The sequence below is a fragment of the Scophthalmus maximus genome, chromosome 3 (assembly GCF_022379125.1).
Source record: "Scophthalmus maximus strain ysfricsl-2021 chromosome 3, ASM2237912v1, whole genome shotgun sequence".
Taxonomy (NCBI): Eukaryota; Metazoa; Chordata; class Actinopteri; order Pleuronectiformes; family Scophthalmidae; genus Scophthalmus; species Scophthalmus maximus.
In genome coordinates, this window is record NC_061517.1 from 8845183 (window position 1) to 8866025 (window position 20843).

Consider the following 20843-nt stretch of genomic DNA (forward strand, 5'->3'; position numbering starts at 1 on the left):
CAATGTAACGGTGGGTGCTTCTGTGTTTCAGGTGATGGTAACCCCAAAGAGAGCAGTCCTTTCATCAACAGCAGCGCAGCCAGCGACGCGGAGAAGAGCCAACAGTATGACGGCAAGAACATGGCTCTGTTTGAGGTGGGAACAGTTTTGAATAACCAGTGACAAATATACCGGGACAATCACTTCATGCTACGATCATCGCTGTGTTTCTCTGCGCGTGTGTGTGTGTGTGTGTGTGTGTGTTACAGGAGGAGATGGATACCAGTCCAATGGTCTCCTCTCTGCTCAGCAGTCTGGCCAACTACTCCAACCTGCCAACGGGCAGCAAAGAGCACGAAGAGGAAGAGAATAACGAGGAGGGGGCACGTCCATCTAAAAAACCTGTCAAGGTAAAGTACTGCGCGTGAACTCTTCACCCCCAGCCTGGAGCAATCTGATCCAGAGGAGCAGCTTCGTATATGGACGACAGGGAGGTTTGCTGTCATCTTTATGAAGCAGGGGAGTGATCAGTGTATTCCTAGTCAATACTACTACATTAATTGTCGACATTCTGGCAGTTTAAAAAAATGAATGTACATTTTGTGCAAAACGGTTCAAGGTTTGCACCAGCAGTTTGGGGACGACTGCAAGTTTCTAATGTGATGATTTTTCAAACAAGACCAGAGATATGAACTACTGTAGCAGGTCATTGAAGTTAAATGGTCTGATCTGGTGATGGTGTTTGAAAGATTCATTATCTGAACAGCATAGATATCCGTACCACGATTAATGACAATCCAATAGTTGTTGTTGAAAGCTTTATCCGTCTACTGAATATGTCCCTCTACCAGCATTACATTTAAAATGTAAAACAGTAAAATAATGGGCTGCCATGCCAATTAAGATAAAATGACGGACAAATTACACACAGTCATAATATCGATAGAGCTATTAAAAGTGTTGGAGTACTGAGGGACTTATTTGGAAAAGTAGAGTTCCCGTTAGTTATTATTTGCTGAAAATAGTTATAGATAACAAAAATGCATCTGTAAAAAACGATTGTTGACAAGAAAATTTCCAATAAAGGCACAAAGATCAGATCTTTCTGTGGTGGGACACACATTTGCCATAGTGGAAGGAATTTATAGAACAAAGTATTTTTTAAATTGTGCCCAGAATTAAGGCATATATACACACACACACACACACACACACACACGCGCGGGCACAGCAACCGGAGGCAGCGACCTGTGGTCCCACACCTGCAGAGAGTGGGTTCATTAGCTGGAGCTCAGCTGACGCCGCTGCCCTCAGTCTGTGACTGACAGGGAATCATGGAGTCAGGAAGTAGTGAGCTTAGCAGACCTCTGTCGTCTGTTCCCCCCGTCTCTGCTCGAGTCTGCCTCAAGGTTACGTTAGCTGTTACCGGAATAACCTGAATCTCGGACCAAACTGTCAGCGGTCGGGTTGCTTTTTGGGTAACGTGGGCGCCAGCTATGGACAATGACGAAAGAAGCCTGCATGGAACAAAAATATATTTCTGGTTTTGCTGTATCACTTTTTTGCTGCCTCTCAGTGTTCAGCCAGGTTTCGCCTTTTTAGCCTATATACACTCTACACACTTTTGTAACAACTGCTGCAAACAGACACAAGGGGAGGAGCCAAAAGCAGACACACACAAGACTCTAAATACACTGAAGACCAATTGACTAAGAAGTCAGAGGTGCAAACCACAAACAGAGATTAGGACAAATATTCTTAATTGACTAAGGTTGTTGGGGCAGTAGAGGAAGATAAAAGTCTGATAAAAGTATTTCATCCTCTGCATGTTTTTGGGGTTGAAATAAAAATTTATCTTCCTTTAATATTAACTATCAAAACGTAAATAAAATCAGTGAAATCTTGACGGAATGCACACACTGAGAATGACAAAATAGAAGATAATAAATAATAACCATTATATTTATCATGTGACACATTTTTTGCCAGTCTCCACACAGATCAGACCATGTCACTCTTTACGCTACTGTAAAAGATTTGGTTCTGCAATGAAAGAAACAGTCGTACGACACTTGTCGTGCTGAACAAGGGACAGGACACCAAGTAGTCTGAGCAGCTCACGCTCACCGACATTCACCAGGGGACAAAACACATGCAGTGACTTTCATCAAGTCCCTTCGTCTTTCAGTTTCTTCTCATCAAACACACAATTACACGTGAAGATCAAAGAGTTGTGTGTTTGTAGCACCATCACTTTTTGTTATTTTATTATTTGAGCTGTTTATCTTTTACACAATCAGAAGTTTTGAGCTTGTATACTTTAAAATCCATTGTTTTATTGTGCAGAATTAATGGATAAATGTGCACAGATATTTATCAGTAGAAAAGTTTAACATTTGCTGCCGCCAGTCAAGCATGCCATTTTATTTTCTGCTCCACAGCCTAAACAAAAAAAAAGAAGAAGAAACATTTTTAATTTGCGCTTTTATCAAATAGGAAAAAGGAAAACTCAAAATCTCATCTTCCTTTTTCTCAACAAGATTACCATCTCTTTGTGTTTTAAAGGAATAAATCTGTTTGCTTCTATTGTAAGAGCTGGGCCTCGTTTCTTGAATTTAAAAAGCAGATGGACAGAGTACAACCCCAGTTTCAATCTTTTTCAGGTTTTATGTGGAGTTTTTTTGTGTTGTTCCAGGCACCACAGCTGGGCACTTTGATGGGAGTGTACTTGCCGTGCATCCAGAATATCTTTGGAGTGATCCTCTTCCTTCGGATGACCTGGATGGTTGGGATCGGAGGCGTCTTCGGCTCCTTCGTAATCGTCTTCATGTGTTGCTCCACGGTGAGTGAAACTGCAGATGTCCCTGCTGTTGTCTGTTTGTTGAGCAACACATCTCCTGTCCAGTCATAAAACAAATGTGACATTAAAATATTTATTACAGTACCACAGAGCTGCAAACATCCATCTGCGATATTATACCAATGTAAAGTGGTTCCTCCACAATTTGGGGAGTGTGTGATTAAACTACAGGCTGTTGTGATATACTGTAGAACAGGTTGTACAATCATAATTTGAATTGCACAGATGCTGAAGGTGACACAGTAAATCCTGGCAGTAGGCAGACTGCCAATAAATCCACTAACACCCCACCACCACCTTTCCCCTGATGGAATCTATCATATGCTGCTCAGTCAACAGCCATGTTTAAAGATTTAATCCATAACATGCTTATATATTTATAACGTATAAATTAGAATTGTGAATGTCATAAGATTGGCAAGGGAGTGGTCGCAAACCAGATTTGTAAAATCGAAAGTTTGACCTGAAGATTACACTAGATGAAAAGTCAGGGGATCAAATCATCACATCGGTTCACAGAAATAGGAGAGTTTGTGCCGAAATTGTGGCAGCAGGGGCGGGGGGGGGGGGGATCAGTGGGAAATGTCATGTCAGTCTATCCAATTGTTGTTGCGACCTTTCAGTCTCAACCAAAGTGGTGGACCAACTGGCTAAAAGCAGCTGTCTCTGAAATGTGATATGTTACCTTATGGAGATGGTGATCAGCGATGTGGAGGTAGCGAAAGTCGGAGTCACACTGTTGCAGAGGGGACCACCGAAAAAAATGTATTTTTCGCCATTTTTTTCAAACTAAAGCAGTGAAAAAAATACATCCTTTAGCGTTCAAAATCACTGAACTATCCCTTTAAGTATTTTATTATAAGTGAACAAACCTTTGCAAAGGGATCAGATAATTGAGACAGAGTCTGCACATCCGATGGGGAAGCTCTGTCCGAGTACATTCTTATAGTGATAACAGTGTGGAAAGGAAAACAAAGCACAATGATTAAAGATGGGAAAAGGGCATTGGTTAAGAGTCTAGGAAGGATAGGTTCAGGTGAGATACGACTGCAACAGTCCCCCTAATCCCAAGGTCGCATAGGCCACAAAGGTCAGGTCACACATTTGCAGAGAAAGACGTCTTACAAAGAACAGAGTATATCGAATATTAGTTAGAACATTGCAAAGTAAAATTACCATTACACAAGCCATCACAGTTCATCGTGACCAGCTCACTCACACTCTGGTCCTGCTGGATCCAAGTTTCCCCGTCATTCATATATAACACTACATGTCCACCTGTAACCCTCCTGCGTTATGTGCTACTGTTTTGCTTTGTTTCAGACCATGCTCACAGCCATCTCCATGAGTGCCATTGCAACGAATGGAGTTGTGCCAGGTGAGTGGATGTCTGTGGGGATGCATGAGTATGTGTGTTTTTGTGTGTGACAGAACAGTGCAGAGCGGTGACTCCTCTGTGTGATTGATTGTGTCTCGCAGCTGGAGGTTCATATTACATGATCTCCCGCTCGCTGGGGCCTGAGTTTGGTGGAGCTGTGGGGATCTGCTTCTACTTGGGAACCACTTTCGCAGGTGCCATGTACATTCTTGGCTGCATTGAAATTCTGCTGGTAGGTCGCCTGAATGATCAAATAACACGTACATTTACCGCTCTGGATGCTGCGCTCGTCTTTATAGGCCTTCCTTCTTTGCAGATATTTTCACGTCATGACAGAAAATAATCAATAAATGAAGCTGCTTTTAGACATGAACTGAAGACCGGACGTTTTCCAGAAGTTTTCCTACCACTCAGAAATGTCAGCGTGAGCCCGTGTGAGAATACAGCAGGAAAACCACGTGTTCCAAGAATTGTCCCTGCTGTTGAGAATTTGTCTGACTCGGACGATCTCCTGCTGCGTTCGTCAAATGTGAAAGGCAAACTCCTGAAAATGTCTGGACCCAGTTTTGTGGACATTTTTCCAAAGTTCGTGTCTGAAAACAGCTTGGCCTATTAGGGCTACTTTGCATTCAGGTTTGTCCGTCCCAGGGTCTTGTTATGTGGTAATGGTTGCTTGTACTTTTTTCATTTATATAGGTTAACACTCTGATTAATCAGAGTCTCACAGTCCTGCTTTTGAGTCAAAACTCATAAATGCATTCCCGCAACAGCTTACTGTGTTTAATTTTCTTTCGTTATCATTACCCTTGCGCTTCCACTCTTCTACCACCGTCCTCTACCACACCCCGTCTCATTCTCTTCACATCTCCTCCATCCACGTGCATCCCTCCATCCTTCCATTCTCTCAGATTTATATCATTCCTCAGGCAGCCATCTTCAAGATCGAGGGCCTGGAGGGGGCGGAGGCGGAGGCGGCTCTCCTCAACAATATGCGGGTGTACGGCACCATTGTTCTGAGCCTAATGGCGCTGGTGGTGTTTGTGGGCGTCAAATATGTAAACAAGTTGGCGCTGCTCTTCCTGGCATGTGTCATCCTCTCCATCTTGGCTGTTTATGCTGGAGTCATCAAGACTGCCATCGACCCCCCCGTCTTCCCGTAAGTGACTCACTTTATATACTCTGCATGTCTTTGTGTGTGACTATTTCTTCTTGAATGTTAGTCAAAAACGAACATTGACCCAGAGCTGCACTTAAGTGCCTCAACTGAGAATCAATGTTTCTCGTGGCTGAATTGAATCTTCCTCGTGCAGAAATACCTACCCCATCATCTCTCTGACGATCATTGGTGATGTCAAATGAAAGAAACAATTGTGACAAAGATGCTTGTGTTGACATTCTTCGCAGGGTCTGCCTCCTGGGGAATCGAACTCTTCTCTCCAAGGGATACGACGTATGTGCAAAGGTCATCGAAATAGACAATGAAACTATCACCACCAAACTGTGGAGGTCTTTCTGTGATTCCGAGTCCCTCAATGCCACATGTGATGAGTACTTCACCAACAACAACGTCACAGAGATACAGGGCATCCCAGGGGTCACGAGTGGCATCCTGGCAGGTAAGAGATCAATGTAAATGACAGTAGCCCCTGTCTGCCATTAATATGACAAAAGGATCAAATGCTTGTCTGTCTTTCAGAAAACCTGTTTGGCAACTACCTGGAAAAAGGAGTGTTTCTGGAAAAGCGTGGACTTGCATCAGATGTGGATCCAGATAGTCCCATAACCAGCTCCAACCGCTACGTCCTGTCTGACATCACCAGCTTCTTCACCCTGCTGGTGGGAATTTACTTCCCATCAGTCACAGGTAAGTATCACACAGGCCCACTGAGGGGAGCAGTCTGTGGGATTTAGAGGGATCTAGCGGCGGGGTTGCAGATTGCAACTAACCCAATGCCCCTTCCTTTTGGCCAAAAAGAAAATGTCACTGTTTTTGAACGACTGAGTGGCCTTGGCCCAGCCTACATTACCGACCTTCTCCCCTTTTCACCCCTGCTCGTTCTCCATGATCTTTTGAACAGCTGTTGCTCTCAGTCTCCAGGGCAAGAAATGAAATAGAAGATGGAAGGGCATTTTCCGTTAGCGCTCAACTGTGAAAAAAAACTTCCCTTGGGGATTAGTCTTCAAAGGAAAAAATAGCAAGCATAGATCCTCCTGATCATTTTATTTGCTCCACTCAGGTATCATGGCAGGCTCCAACCGCTCCGGCGACCTGCGTGATGCTCAGAAGTCAATTCCCATCGGGACGATTGCAGCCATCACCACAACATCCACTGTGTGTATCCTGCGCTGAGCTGAGGTCTAGAGAAGGGGAACTGTGTTCCTCTGGGAGTGTTGATTCATGATCTTTTTCTCATGTCACCACAGTGCTTGGTTCAACTGTTCTGCACAAAGAATTCCTTGACAGATTTCACCCCAGACATGTCCTGTGTGGTGCTGTTTGGAGCCTGTATAGAGGGAGTAGTCCTCAGAGACAAGTAAGTCTAATGGGACATTGTGTAAATTGTAAATTAGAAGTACCACTGCACGATTACATGACTTGAGTTCTGGTACTTTTAGATTTTCCATTGTCCATTATTTTTTATTGATATTCCACTACAATTTAGAGGGGAATATTGTACTTTTTACTTCACTACACTTCATTGGTAGCCTTTAGTTTTGCAGCTTCATATTAGCTACCAGGCTTTACATTAATCGCTGTCACTGTAAAAGATTGTCATGACGATTAATAGTAAATTACTGTCAGCACATTTGCCAGTAGTTTAATTTTAAAGATCTCCAATGTTGATGTACTGTATATTTTGTTAATGTAATAATCCCTTGAACTGAATTATTTACAGTGTACAATTTATTTCTGTAAAGATATCATGCACTTAAACGTGGCACAGCAGCGCTTATAGCTAAATTATGGATGTAACAGTAACTTACCTCACTAGCTGCAGCTCATAGAATGTTTTGACTGTGTCAGAAATTGTAGTCATAACATATTAAACTAATTTATATATTCAGTTGGACTTACTCTTTACAAGGATATCAATGTCTCATATGTACGTCGTAGATAAACATCCATAATCTTGCTTAGAAATCATAGTAAAAAGATACTTGATATTTTTACATTTTTCTTCAGTGTCAAAGTAGTTATGTTAAAGCTATGGATACATTCAGTGGTGCATAGAAAACTGTAACATTTAATGGCGAATTTGATGTACTTATTTTTTCATTGTAAACAAAAATAGACTCACTGGAGTCTATATTTGGATCTTAATACTAAATGTTTCTTGTAAACGTGTAACTTTTTCCAAAAGGCTTTGTAGTGTAATTCTAATAACACTTGAACATGACATACACCATGTGTGTGTGTGTGTGTGTGTGTGTGTGTGCGTGCGTGTGTGTGTGTGTGGGCGGGTGTATTATTACACCTTTGACTGGATTTGTCTTCACCTCCCCCTTAACAGGTTTGGTGAAGGGGTCAGTGGGAACCTGGTGATCGGTACACTGGCATGGCCGTCTCCATGGGTCATTGTGTTTGGCTCCTTCTTCTCCACCTGTGGAGCAGGGCTCCAGAGTCTGACTGGAGCTCCACGTCTCCTACAGGCCATCTCAAGGGATGGCATCATCCCATTTCTGAGGGTGAGTACCTTAGCATTCAGATTCATCTCTATCATAAAGGCAGAAAAGCATTTTACCAGAGTCAGACAACAGGCACCAATTGTGTGAAGGTTTGTGTAAATTCTGCAGCCGCAAGTTAAAATGGCAGAGAACAGATGTTTATATTGAGAAGATCACACAGACTCTCTGAGCCCGAACCTGTCGTATGCTACAGAAACTGTGTCAGGTTATAAAAGTCCTAACATTTGATCAGTTTATGCAACTTACAGTTTGGAACTTCCCATCAATGGAACTTCAGTGTCTTTTCGGAGACTTTGTACAACATGTCCTTGATGATAAATCCAACATTGAATGACTTTTTCAAGACGTAAAAGGCTACTGTTGTTGTTAGCCGACTCCATCTTGGATACACTTTGACCAATCAGAGGCTTTGTTACAGACTTGTACCAATCAGACACTTTGGTGTCGACTGGTATAAAAAAAGATTTTACACTGAAAACAGGACCTCTCACTCCACCTGTTTACTCCTACTACTACCACTCACACTCCTCTGTGTCACTGCAGACAGGAACTGCTTTTCGGAATGACACAAGTCACTTTTTTGGCTGAAAAATCAAAGGACTTATTTTTAGAAAGATTTACATAACTTTTGATTTGCATTGGTAAGAATGTTTAGAATTGTTTTCCCTTATAGCCAAGGCTTTAAAGAACAGCTTTCAAGAGGGAAACATCTTCATCAGTGTGGTTTGGTGTGTCATTATAATGAATGTCTGTGAGATTAAATTTCCATTTAGTTTTTTCTTTTGTCTTTATGGTCATATAACCATTTATGCATTCATGTAATATCACTGTAGCATACATATTCTGATAGCCTAGGTAGTCCTGAAAAATAAGATGTATATAATTTGACTGAACATTACCGGGTTGAGGTTTGAAATTAAAATTTTGCATATCTCTAGCGCATCGTAGATCGTTAGTTTTGCACCGTTGACCACTGACTTTCTTCATCTGGCCACTCAAAAGGGAAATCATGTCCGGTGTACTGCACACATATTGTATGTGATGATTTCAAGGAGGTAGATTCAATAAAACACTGACATGCTGTATCCTGTGTTATTGTTAACATAAAGTTTGATTTAATTTGATTTGATCTTTTCATGTTACTGCAGGTGTTTGGACATGGCAAAGCCAATGGGGAGCCCACCTGGGCCCTCCTGCTCACAGCTAGCATCTGTGAGATTGGCATCATCATCGCCTCCCTGGATGCAGTCGCACCCATCCTCTCCATGTAAGTACAACACTACATGGTCATTGCTGAACACAGCCTCTGTGCATGAGATCCATCTGAGTGTCTACCTTCTCTCTGTCTGTTTTGTTGTATACTAAGTAGCGATGATGTGAAGATGTATTGAAGAGAAGTCCGCCGACACCGTCTTGATTGTATATAAAGGTTTATTACAAAAAGACCAGCATCGATTACAAGCACTGCAGAACTTGTAGAGTGTCCGGCCAAAATGACAACCCTCCCGACTCTTCTTGGGGGTTACATTTATAGGTCCATCGTTGGCTTGAGTAGGAACATCTGGTTTGAATTAAGAAAGACTATGAAGAGATGCAGAACTCAAAGGGGTCAAAAGTTGAGGTGAGGGGTCCACAGGAAGCCCCTAATTTGGCCCTCCGGTAGATAATGTGATAATGATAATAATAAGATAATGTGAACTACTCACAGTGCATCTATTGACAAAAAGACACTACAGTTGTTTTCTTTCTCACTTTGTTTTCTCTCTCCCTTCGCTTTCAGGTTCTTCTTGATGTGCTACATGTTTGTCAATCTCGCCTGTGCGCTGCAGACGTTGCTGAGGACCCCAAACTGGAGGCCGCGCTTCAAGTTCTACCACTGGTGAGTTTGTGTGTCAGTGTCCAAAGACTAACCACACATACAGAGTATAACATTTGAATACGCTCAAAGCAGCAATCCTTGATTTCTAACAAATATGTTGAATGCATTTCCTACAGTACCTCTTTGCGAAGCTTCAACAGCTTCACTGTTTTAATCCGCATTTACTAGCTTGCAGTTATATGTTTTACTGCCTTTACTGCGGTGCATGTATGCATGTTTGGTACACGTATCACCACTCACGCACATGTTTGTGCATGACATAAACAAAATGAAAAACCCATAAATTTCCTCTATCAGCAACCATATATGGGCGACAGGATCCTTTTTCTGCCAAAATAAGAAATAAGAGTGTGAGGCTGGCAGAAATCCTCAGTTAGACCAAACATGTGATGTCCCGTCTATTCCCCCCACAGGGCTCTGTCTTTTCTGGGTATGAGTTTGTGCCTGTCGCTCATGTTCATCTGTTCCTGGTATTACGCCATAGTTGCCATGGGCATCGCCACCTGCATCTACAAATACATTGAGTTCTGTGGGTGAGTAAACATCGTGACAATCATGAGTTTGCACCATGTTTTGTCAGTTTTTGCAGTAAATCAATTTTTTATGCCAATGGCTGTTTTAGTTTAGATTTCTCAGTGATGCACTGGGATTTAAATTCACATTTTTGATAAGTAAACAGTATATTTATTTAATTACGGAACCATAAATCCTGCACTAACCCCTTATTGTATTGTGTAACAGAGCTGAGAAGGAGTGGGGTGATGGGATACGGGGCATCTCGCTGAGCGCTGCTCGCTTCGCCCTCATGAGGCTGGAGGAGGGACCACCACACACCAAGAACTGGAGGTCAGTCTGCTCCATCTTGTAATTTTCAACTTAAAATGAAAGTGCTTTTTTAGTGCCTGCTATAAAGTAAACAACAGCTCTGTTAACCGCATGTCTCCTGTTCTACTTTGAGAGAAAAAAACTCATAAACCAAGATGGAGAACTTAGTATTTTATATTTTTGAGGGGGTTTTCAGGATGCCGTCCTTTGGGTTTGCATTATTTCGAATGAAGTTGTTTCGATGAAGCCAATCAAACTTTGCATGGAACAGCCTTAGTGTTTATGAGCTTATATTTTGAGATTGCTTGTTTTGAAATTAAAATAATTAATGAAGGGTTGGTCCTTCCTTTGTTGATTTTTTTCTTCACTTATTTCACTGCATTGTTTTTTTTGTCAGGCCTCAGATCCTGGTTCTGGTGAGTGTGGATGCCGACCAGAACGTAGAGCAGCCTCGTCTGCTGTCTCTGACCAATCAGCTGAAAGCAGGAAAAGGCCTGACCATCGTCGGTACCGCAGTTCAAGGAACCTTCCTCGACAACTACACTGAGGCGCAGAGGGCAGATCAGGTCCATACAGTGTTAATTGATCTCCATCACACGCACACACCTCCACAAGTTGCCATAATTACCAGTTATGTAATTACAGACTCACAATCCCTTCTCTCTGTCTGTGTGTCTCTCTCTCTCTGTGTCTCTGCAGTCTTTGCGTAAGTTGATGGAGATGGAGAGGGTGAAGGGTTTCTCACAGGTAGTCATCTCCTCTAACCTGCGAGATGCGACGTCCCACCTGATCCAGGTCGGAGGACTGGGAGGTCTGAAGCACAACACCGTGATGGTCAGCTGGCCCCGCAACTGGAAACAGCCGGAGTACCACCAGCAATTTAGGAACTTTATCGGTAAGTACTTGGTCATGGATGAAACAGTGAAATAATTGCGTTGACCTCAATATTCCAGTATCCTTGGGTTCCAGACATTATGAATATTGATATGCAATTAAAACCATCACCAGAGAAATAATAGCAAATCAATGCTTCTATATCTTTGCAGAGGTGGTTAGAGAGACGACTGTGGCCAGTATGGCCTTGTTGGTTCCCAAGAACATCTCCAGCTACCCGTCCAACGGCGAGCGCTTCACCGAAGGCCACATCGATGTGTGGTGGATTGTCCACGACGGAGGCATGCTGATGCTCCTGCCCTTCCTGCTGCGACAACATAAGGTGGAAAGCAAGACTAAACATTTTCTTTGTCTAAGGAGATTTCATGTGACTTTGTGTCAGGACACTTCTTGAAAAACTGTGAACATGAGTGAAGGAAGAACTGTGAGAACATTCTGTTCAGTATCTGTAAGTGTTCCTGTTTTGTCTCAAAGGTGTGGAGGAAGTGCAAGATGCGCATTTTCACAGTCGCTCAGTTGGATGACAATAGCATCCAGATGAAGAAAGACCTCATCACCTTCCTCTATCACCTGCGTATCGATGCTGTGGTGGAAGTGGTGGAGTTGGTGAGAGACACATTATTAACTAGTTCACAAACCGATGCACCTAGAAGAGGATTTTGGTTTTGGTTATTTATTTATATAAAATCTCTTTAAAATTTGATCTCTATCTATTTTTACTTTTATCTATCACAACCTGTCTTCTATTAAATGATACCTATACTAGACACCTGTGTAATACATGTAAAAAACTAAGATGTTTGGGGTTTTTTTGGTTTAAAGCATGACAGTGACATCTCAGTCTACACCTATGAGAAGACACTAATAATGGAGCAACGATCACAGATCCTCAAGCAAATGCACCTGACCAAGAATGAGATGGAGAGAGAGGTAAGCCAGAGTTTATAGGCCACTCGGTCAGACATTTTCATTATCACTCTGCTCTGGAGCAGGGAGGTGGTTCATGATAAGGTGTTTGTGTCTGATCTGAAGGAAGACAGAGTAAATTTCACAAGGAAATTACTTATTGAACCTTATCCATTTACTTCTTCTTTTTTTCTTTTTTTAAAAACTATAGATCCAGAGCATCACAGATTCCTCTCGTGGATCCATTCGACGTAAAAACCCGTCCGCTTCACGCTCCCAGCACAGCGCCGAGGAGGGAACCAGTGTGGCAGAAAGACCGGAGGAGGAGGTAAAGCATCAAATATAAAATAGATAAAAAAGGTTTTGCAAGTTTTTAACTAAGTTTGGAAGGTTTGCGATATGTTTTAATAGGTTTCAAAAAAAATGTTTTAATCTCTGCAATCTCTTATTTTTTTATTTGAGTTTTCCTACCTCACAACGGTGGCACTTGGTTTGATTCTCGCAATCCTTTTTTATTTGATTTGAAGCTTTCAAACGTGAGTTTCAACCTTGCAAAGCATTTTTTTTCCCAGTTTTGAAATATGACACAATGTCCATCCTGTACCATTGCACCAATAGGTGAAATGAGCTGATTTATGAGCTTATTTATAGGACCTTTGTCCTGTTGTACCTGCTGTCTCTCCAACTTGGGCAGAACCTTTGTTATCGTGACATGTCTTTCTTCATCGCCAAAAAAAAAAAAGAACAGCCATTACAGCAATGTTTACTCCTCCCAGTTGCCACTCATTGATTTGGAACTGGAACTCCCTCCCCCAAGAGATCCGTGATTCAGACTCCCTCACCACCTTTCAGTCACGCCTAAAAACCCACCCCTTTTCCTCTGCATATCCCTAGCTCCCCCCGTTACACTTTTATTTTGTTTCTCTCTTTTTGTACCAGCGCTTTGGGTACATGAAAAGCGCTTTATAAATCCAATATATTATTGTTATTATTATTATTGATTTCCCACTGGTGATTGGCGTCCAGAGTTTCACCTTTACTGACAGGTGTCTCTTTCCTCCCTTTCACCCTGTCACACTGTCATGTCATGGTGTCCCTCTCTTAGTCTCTGGCTGTCTCCAACTCAATACAGGCACAACTGATCCACAGTAAGAACGCCTCCACACCGACCAGCCCCACAAGCCCCACGTCCCCCGCAGGGCCCGCAGGGGGTGCTGCCACCTGGACTGACAACAGGGGTGCAGACAAGGGGAAGAACCTTTTTGCAGCGAGCCCAGAGTCAGTGAAAGATCTGTTCAACATGAAGCCGTGAGTCCAACTGCTGCACTGGGAGCAGACACGATACATGACATGCACACAAGGACAAGGGTCAGTGGTAAATATTTGTATATATCGATCCCTTTTCCAAGGTTAGAAGAGATGCGTGTTTTCTGTTTTGCACGTGCGACACATTGAACTTTGAACCTAAACAAACAGATGCAAGTGAAAAAATGTCATTCGCATCATCATTTTTTGTATTTTCCCCCAAACATGCTGCTTCAGGGAATGGGAGAACCTGTAAGTATTGACAATTTTTTAGCAAGTAGAGCCGAGCAGCTGGGAGACTGATTTGTAAACTGAACCCACTGTGACCTGATGTGTCTTGCATCAGGAACCAGTCTGATGTGAGGCGTATGCATACAGCAATGCGGCTCAATGAGCTCATCATGAAGAAGTCCAAGGAGGCGAAGCTTGTCCTGCTCAACATGCCTGGCCCACCAAAGAACCGTGTGGGCAACGAGAACTGTATCCTTCACCTGGCATGCTCTGTCTGAATCCATCTTTGTGTCCTCAGATAAGTTTGGTTCAGATCCTGATTTTCCCAAAAGAGGAAATTATTTTTTGCAGCATGAAAAAATATTAAACATGAACACAATAATAAAATGATGAGGCAACCGATAACCTCATGCATTTCGGCAACAAGGAAGTTCTGGCCCGCAGCTCTTAAAATAGATTCTGATACCGATATATCAACTGATATACATATTTAAGAAAAACTGGCAATGATTCCTAAGACATTATCAAACCCCAGAGAAATGTTCTACTACATATCAACAGTATCCACTTCTACACGTCATTGTGTTAGAACATCCAGCTTCAAATCAGTTTAAAAATAAACACATTTGGATCATTTGATGTGTCAGGTTACTCAAGTTCATCTGTCAGGCCTGTGACAGTATGTCAGACAAACCCGTTTTGGACACAATGTTGTACTCCACGTTTTATTACACATTGCCTGGTTTTACTTTGATTTGAAAATTGCTTTGAAAAAAATCCTTCACTGTGATTGTCCCTCAGACATGGAGTTCCTTGAGGTGCTCACTGAGGGTCTCAATCGGGTCCTCCTAGTGCGTGGAGGTGGACGTGAGGTCATCACCATCTACTCCTAAAGGGCTCATTAGGTCTTTTGACGACACCCACACGGACTCTGCCCTCTCGTCTCTCGGAATTGTTCCAGGAAAATCCTGTCACGCTCGTCCAGTCGCCTGCCACCTCCTGTTTTGCTCAGATGTCAGTGTTTACAGGTGAAATATACTCACATAGACGGGGCTGTGTCTGTAGCATACACAGAGAAGCATGCAGCAGGCACATTTTCTGTTCTCAGCTGAAAACAGTATTTTTGACCCATGAATAAGGCCCACTTACTTGAAATTCTTATTTTGTTGGGATATGCAGTACCAATGTACATACAAGCAGTTTTGTCATTGTGATAAAACTTCACTGGCCTTCACTGTCTGTCCCTTTCAATTTCAATTTGGATGTCAAATACAGTAATAGTAAATAATAAAGCTGACTAACAATAGATATTACAAAAGTAAAAACCAACAAAATAATTAAAGAATACAGGCTTACAGAACAAAATGTGTAGTAGAAAAACAAGAACATTTAACTTTCTGGTGTGTTTAAATCATCTTTCTGTCTTTTTTTTGGCTTTCGTTCTTAGTAATTTGTAAAAAAAAAAAAAAAAGGAATGTTATTTTTTCTTTAAAATTTTTCTTATTTTCTACTATTTATTATTGGTGTTATGTGTGTATTTATTCATCTAATCATGTCTGTCTTTGTCCTGGTCTGTTTTTTTATTTAAGTGTATGGTTGGAAGCACACAAGTAATAATGTTAGAGTGCAATAACAATGATTCTGATTCGTGATGGAAAAAAGGGTTGGATGAGGAACCTACTCTGGCAAAATATTCACATGAAGAGAAGTATTAAAGGTCCAGTGTGTAGGATTTATGGAGACCTATCAACAGAAATTAAAAACCATTCAAATTTTTGAGGTTGGACCAAATAGATTTTCCATGAGTTTCGCTATCTGTGGAAATGCAGGGGTGATATGTGCAATGTCGAGTTTATGAACAATAGTCAAATATGACTCGTCCTTTTAGTGATTACTGGGATTTATCTGTTTACTTTTTGTAAGCCTCACTTTCTTGTTGCAGAGACAGAAATTAAAAACTGAAGAAAACGATTTGATGCCGATTAACATGATCCTAAACCTGATTGTTTGACCTCACTAATCCTCACAGTTGGATGGGAATTGATGACATGTTGTAATCTGAGCTCAGTGATGGCCACTTGAAAGTATGCACTAGGTTGTAATGTAGCAATGCACTCTGTTGTAATGTAGCAATGTTTCTGTAGTAGATCTACTCCATAATTACGTTTTCTGTAATGTGAAATATTCAGGAGAAAAATTTAAATGACTTTATTTATGTGACGTTTGTGAACAAATACACAACATAAACAGAGGTGACATATTTGTTTATTTGTGTCAGAGTCGCTAAAATAGTATTGATTGTTTTACACATCAGCTGTAAGTCATAAATTTTATCACAGATTATTTATTTTTTACTGGTATGAATCAGATGAGTTAATATTTTAAGAATTTGAAAAAAAATACTGTATTGCATTTGCTGCTATTCTAATGCACACCATTTTGAAATGGGAAGAATTTCGCCATAATGTTGACAAAGCAAACTACATGTCACCTACAAATGAAATTTAAGAGGAATCACATAAGATGCATATAATGAACAGTTTTAGTTTATGCACTGAGTCAGATTATCCTGTAGAACATCTCAGTCATTTGTTTTTGTGTGTGTTTGAGTGTGGTATACAATGGATGTTTAGTGTCTAATCCCAAGACTTGCGTGTGTTTTGGTTTCCTGCGGATTTATAGTATACGTGTGTTGAACCTCACCTCATCATACACACACATGTATCTTCTTTTTTGGTAAATATCTGTATAGTCATCACAGTTTCTCGTATATTCCTTAGTGTGGGTGCATCATGACATTGGAAACAACCAAAGTCTAGAATCACATTTCTAAATCTGAACAGTTCTCTGTTTATTTTTGAATTACAGCACAATGGTGTATTTCTGCAGATACATGTATCACTGGTCTGCAGAAGTTTAAGTCACAATCTTTAAACTCCCTCAACGAGAGTGTACCAGTAAAAGTTGTGACTACTTGTCCATATGCTCTGTGTGTATGTGTGCGTGTTAACCCGACATTATGACACTTTAGGAGAGGACATTGTGTACAGTTGAATATGGCTATAAAGTTAAGATGGGACATTTGTAAATAGTTCTGTGATTTTAGGCTTAGAGATACCATGTACCATGTACTAAGCAGTTTGTATTGTCTTTAAAATGGTAAATTTAGTTTTATGTTCTGTCTTGTCTTAGTAATGGTTTAACGAAACCATTTGTCAGCACAAAATGCAATAAATTAAAAACCTTTTTGATATGACAATATCAGTTCAAGCATCTGTCATCTTTTCTTACAGTGTCTGCTCAAAGGTTAATTGGTGACATTTTGCAGATCCCATGGTTTCCAGCTAATTTCCTGGAAACGCTCTTCAGAATTTCCAAAAAGTTGTATTTTAGTGGTATTTTGCTCAAAACAAAAGATACAAGGATAATTCGGAGAAAGGGCCTATGCAACTTGATTATAATTATAAGTGTACATGGAGACATTATAAGTCGCTTTAAGAAAAAAAATCATCAGAGCAGAGAGCTGCAACAGCTGACAGAAGAAGCACCAGGCATTGAATATAGGAGACCAACTGTGGTAACCTATATGTTGAAAAAAGGTTTCAGTCAAAGAGATTGATCTGGACAAAACATGTTGAACTGCACTGATAGGGAAAGGCCAGTGGAAGTATTTGTGACTGACTTTATGATTTTAAAGACGTTATGTCCCAATGGACCTTGTGTTGCTCAACAAACTCTCTTTCACAGTGTTTCCTAATGAAAATAAGCTACCCATAGCATGAAATCAGTTTTTACAACAACAACAAAAATCTCATAGCAACACAGATGGTGTTGTTGAATGTATAAATCCTATAATACCATTACACCTGTTAGTGGTTAATGCATCATTTAGGTTATGACCCTGTCTCAACATGATTTATTCTGATGTCAGGTGCACATATACGTTATGACAAATAAAGTGTGTTTTATAGATGCATTGTTCTTGCTGTATTGTGCCGTTAAACAATCACAAAAACGCAGATGTATCAGAACTGCTGTGTGTCTTATAACACCAGTCAAAGTCCACGCGGCAGAGTTACTCTCTGAGCGTAAGAGTGCTTGTGTTTGTTTGTGAGAGAGCAGGCTCGACCGCAGCCTTTTACCTGTCTTATCTACACAGTGATAATCCGGGCTGCGAAAAGAAAAATTGTGTCATTGTTCCAAAGAGCCGTCAGGATGAAGACACGGTCGGTCAGCCTTCGCGTTAAGTTACCCGTGTTTGTGTTCGTCCTTGAGGTAGTTATTTTTGCCTTGTATGCTGCCTTCGTCACCTACGACGAGCACACTGACGCCAGATTTCAGAACAACCACACTAACCCCATGGACAATGCGGTGTACAAGGACTACCCTTTTTTTGCAGACATACAGGTCATGATATTCCTCGGGTTCGGATGCCTGTTGGCATTTTTCCGCCTGTACGGCTTTGGCGGGATGGTTTTTAACTTCCTCACGGCTACTTTTGCAATCCAGTGGGCCATTCTGGTGCAGGGGTACTTCCAGTTCAGCCATGATGGTAAGATACACCTTGGAGTGATCAACCTCATTAATGCAGAGTTTGCCTGTGCTGTGGTGTTGATATCCTTCGGGGCAGTGCTGGGGAAGACCAGTCCTTTGCAGCTGCTGGTCATGGCTCTGCTGGAAGTGCCCGTGTTTGCAGTCACTGAATGGGCTGTGCTAAAGTATCTCAAGATTAACGACGCAGGAGGATCTATTCTCATTCACCTCTTTGCCTGTTATTTTGGCCTGGGTGTCACCTTTGTGCTGTACAGGCCTCACTTAAACGACGGCCATGCAAAGGAGAACACCAGCTATCAGTCTGACATCCTGTCTGTGATGGGGACCTTGTTCCTCTGGGTGTTCTGGCCCTCCTTCAACTCAGCGTTAACCCTGGGAGGAGACGACCAGCACAGAGCCATCCTCCACACCTTCATCGGCCTCAGTGCCTCCACGCTCACAGCCTTCGCTCTCTCCGTGATGCTGAACAAAAACGGTAAGCTCACCATGGCGGATATTCAGAACGTCACTCTGGCTGGAGGTGTGACAGTCGGGGCATCTGTGGATATGATGATATCTCCTGCAGCTGCATATGCTCTGGGTGTAATGGGCTGTACTGCTTGCATGCTGGGCTACAAGTATTTGAGCCCCTTGTTAGCACGGCGCTTCAGAATCCAGGATCAATGTGGAATACATAACTTGCACGGCCTAACGGGACTCATATCCTGCGCTGCAGGGATATGTGCTATACTGGCGGCTGATGAAGAGGTTTATGGCCCCAGTTTGTATGAAATCTTTACACATAGAGCACCAGTGGAGGGGGACCCTAAACTGCAAGAACTGCAGATGTTGATCCCAGGTTTACGGCCAGGTCTGGGGAGGACTGCCCGGGAACAGGCTTTGTTTCAGGTCGCGGCCGTGTTCTCCACCATAGGAGTGTCAGCACTGGGCGGCGTCTTCACAGGCTTCATCTTAAAACTGCCGTACCTCGCACCGCCATCTGACGATTTCTGTTTCGATGATAAGCCGTATTTTGATGTTCCTCCCAATTATGATTCACCACTTCAACTCTATAGCAAAACTGCAACAGATGACTCTGCTGCCTGACATGTAACTGCTGAGTGTTGTCAATGAGTCTGACTGAAGAGGAATGTATTTGTATTTATCTCTACAAGTTATGGAATTTAGCATCAGTCAACAGTGAGATATAATGACTAATAATCAAAAGTTTACAGCCATTACGTTGTAAATAAGTTGCACTGGTGATCATATAATAATGGCAAAAAATACCGAGACATTATTCAACACTGTCTCATATAAACACTGAACATGCTACTGCTATTTGTTCAAGAGTTCAAGAGTCATTTATTATCATATGTACAGTGAAAACAGTTGAGTATACAATGAAACAACGACTCTGGTTGTCCTCCATTTCAAAATAAAAGAATAAAATTTGTTGTCGTAAATGCAAATATTCAAGGAACTTTGGTGATATAACTTTATTGGCCAACAAGTCAAAATTCTGTGATGTGAAATGAACTCTTTGATATGTGTACCCTTTTTCTTGTAATTATGTCTATAACTAAAGCTGTGCAGAAAGAGACGTGTTAAATGCAGCTTCAAGGTTTTCAATTTTTGAATATTCAAAATGAAAGTGCAATAACATAAAACACATTAAAAAACAGGGCTCAAATATCTATTACAAGCAGTAGCAACATGAAACTGACAAGAAATAAAACTAATTATCAAGTTGTGTCTTTCTATCTATCTATCTTCTTTATATCTATCTATCTATCTATCTACTTTCTATTTATCTATCTTTCTATCTATCTATTTATTTTTCTATCTATCTACTTTCTATCTATCTATCTATCTATTTATATTTCTATCTATCTACTATATATCTATCTATCTACCATATCGCTTTACTGTGAAGAGGATGACGTTACTTCATTTGTCACTAGATGGCGACGCAGAACCGGGAAACAAACTGAATGCATTTGGGCTTTGTATTATGCGCTAGTGGGGATGTTGCGGTATTTTGTAAATATACCCGCATGTTACATCCGCGGTTGTTCTTCGGTGTGCAAGAAGCGTAGCCTGCTGTAGCCAAGGAGTACAAGGCTTATGTAGAAATTAAAAAAAAAAATTGACCTGGTAACATCTACTGCTACCTCAACATGAAGAGAAGAGACGCAGTTTGTGCGAACGCAACAATTCTGACGTCAAATTTGATAAACGTATATGAGATTACAGTAATTTAACATAGTACATAATGGTATTCATGTCACCATTAGTTCGTTTGTTATACAATTTGTTAAGAACAAAAAATGACCTAAAAACTGTCAATGGAAACCACTAAATAA

The 20843-nt window shown here is 41.3% G+C and overlaps 1 protein-coding gene across 5 annotated transcripts in view; it reads left to right on the forward strand.

Moving 5' to 3' along the window:
• The window catches only part of slc12a5b (solute carrier family 12 member 5b), a 36134-nt gene extending 15933 nt beyond the window's left edge, over nt 1-20201 (forward strand). For 2 of the 5 annotated variants that reach the window (XM_047331259.1, XM_047331262.1), the window contains exons 2-26: nt 32-135; nt 249-389; nt 2675-2821; nt 4163-4217; nt 4319-4449; nt 5126-5373; nt 5622-5833; nt 5914-6081; nt 6455-6553; nt 6694-6751; nt 7730-7904; nt 9053-9171; nt 9685-9783; nt 10197-10316; nt 10525-10629; nt 11006-11174; nt 11308-11503; nt 11655-11824; nt 11977-12108; nt 12325-12432; nt 12620-12736; nt 13514-13716; nt 13951-13965; nt 14060-14193; nt 14746-17200. In XM_047331259.1, coding sequence (XP_047187215.1) covers nt 32-135; nt 249-389; nt 2675-2821; nt 4163-4217; nt 4319-4449; nt 5126-5373; nt 5622-5833; nt 5914-6081; nt 6455-6553; nt 6694-6751; nt 7730-7904; nt 9053-9171; nt 9685-9783; nt 10197-10316; nt 10525-10629; nt 11006-11174; nt 11308-11503; nt 11655-11824; nt 11977-12108; nt 12325-12432; nt 12620-12736; nt 13514-13716; nt 13951-13965; nt 14060-14193; nt 14746-14837 — 3317 coding nt within the window. In that variant the 3' untranslated portion in view covers nt 14838-17200. Of the gene's footprint in view, nt 1-31; nt 136-248; nt 390-2674; nt 2822-4162; nt 4218-4318; nt 4450-5125; nt 5374-5621; nt 5834-5913; nt 6082-6454; nt 6554-6693; nt 6752-7729; nt 7905-9052; nt 9172-9684; nt 9784-10196; nt 10317-10524; nt 10630-11005; nt 11175-11307; nt 11504-11654; nt 11825-11976; nt 12109-12324; nt 12433-12619; nt 12737-13513; nt 13717-13950; nt 13966-14059; nt 14194-14745; nt 17201-18285 lie in introns of those variants that run through there. The other 3 variants (XM_047331263.1, XM_047331261.1, XM_047331260.1) reach the window with 3 other exon arrangements.
• Nucleotides 20202-20843: the final 642 nt, after the last annotated feature.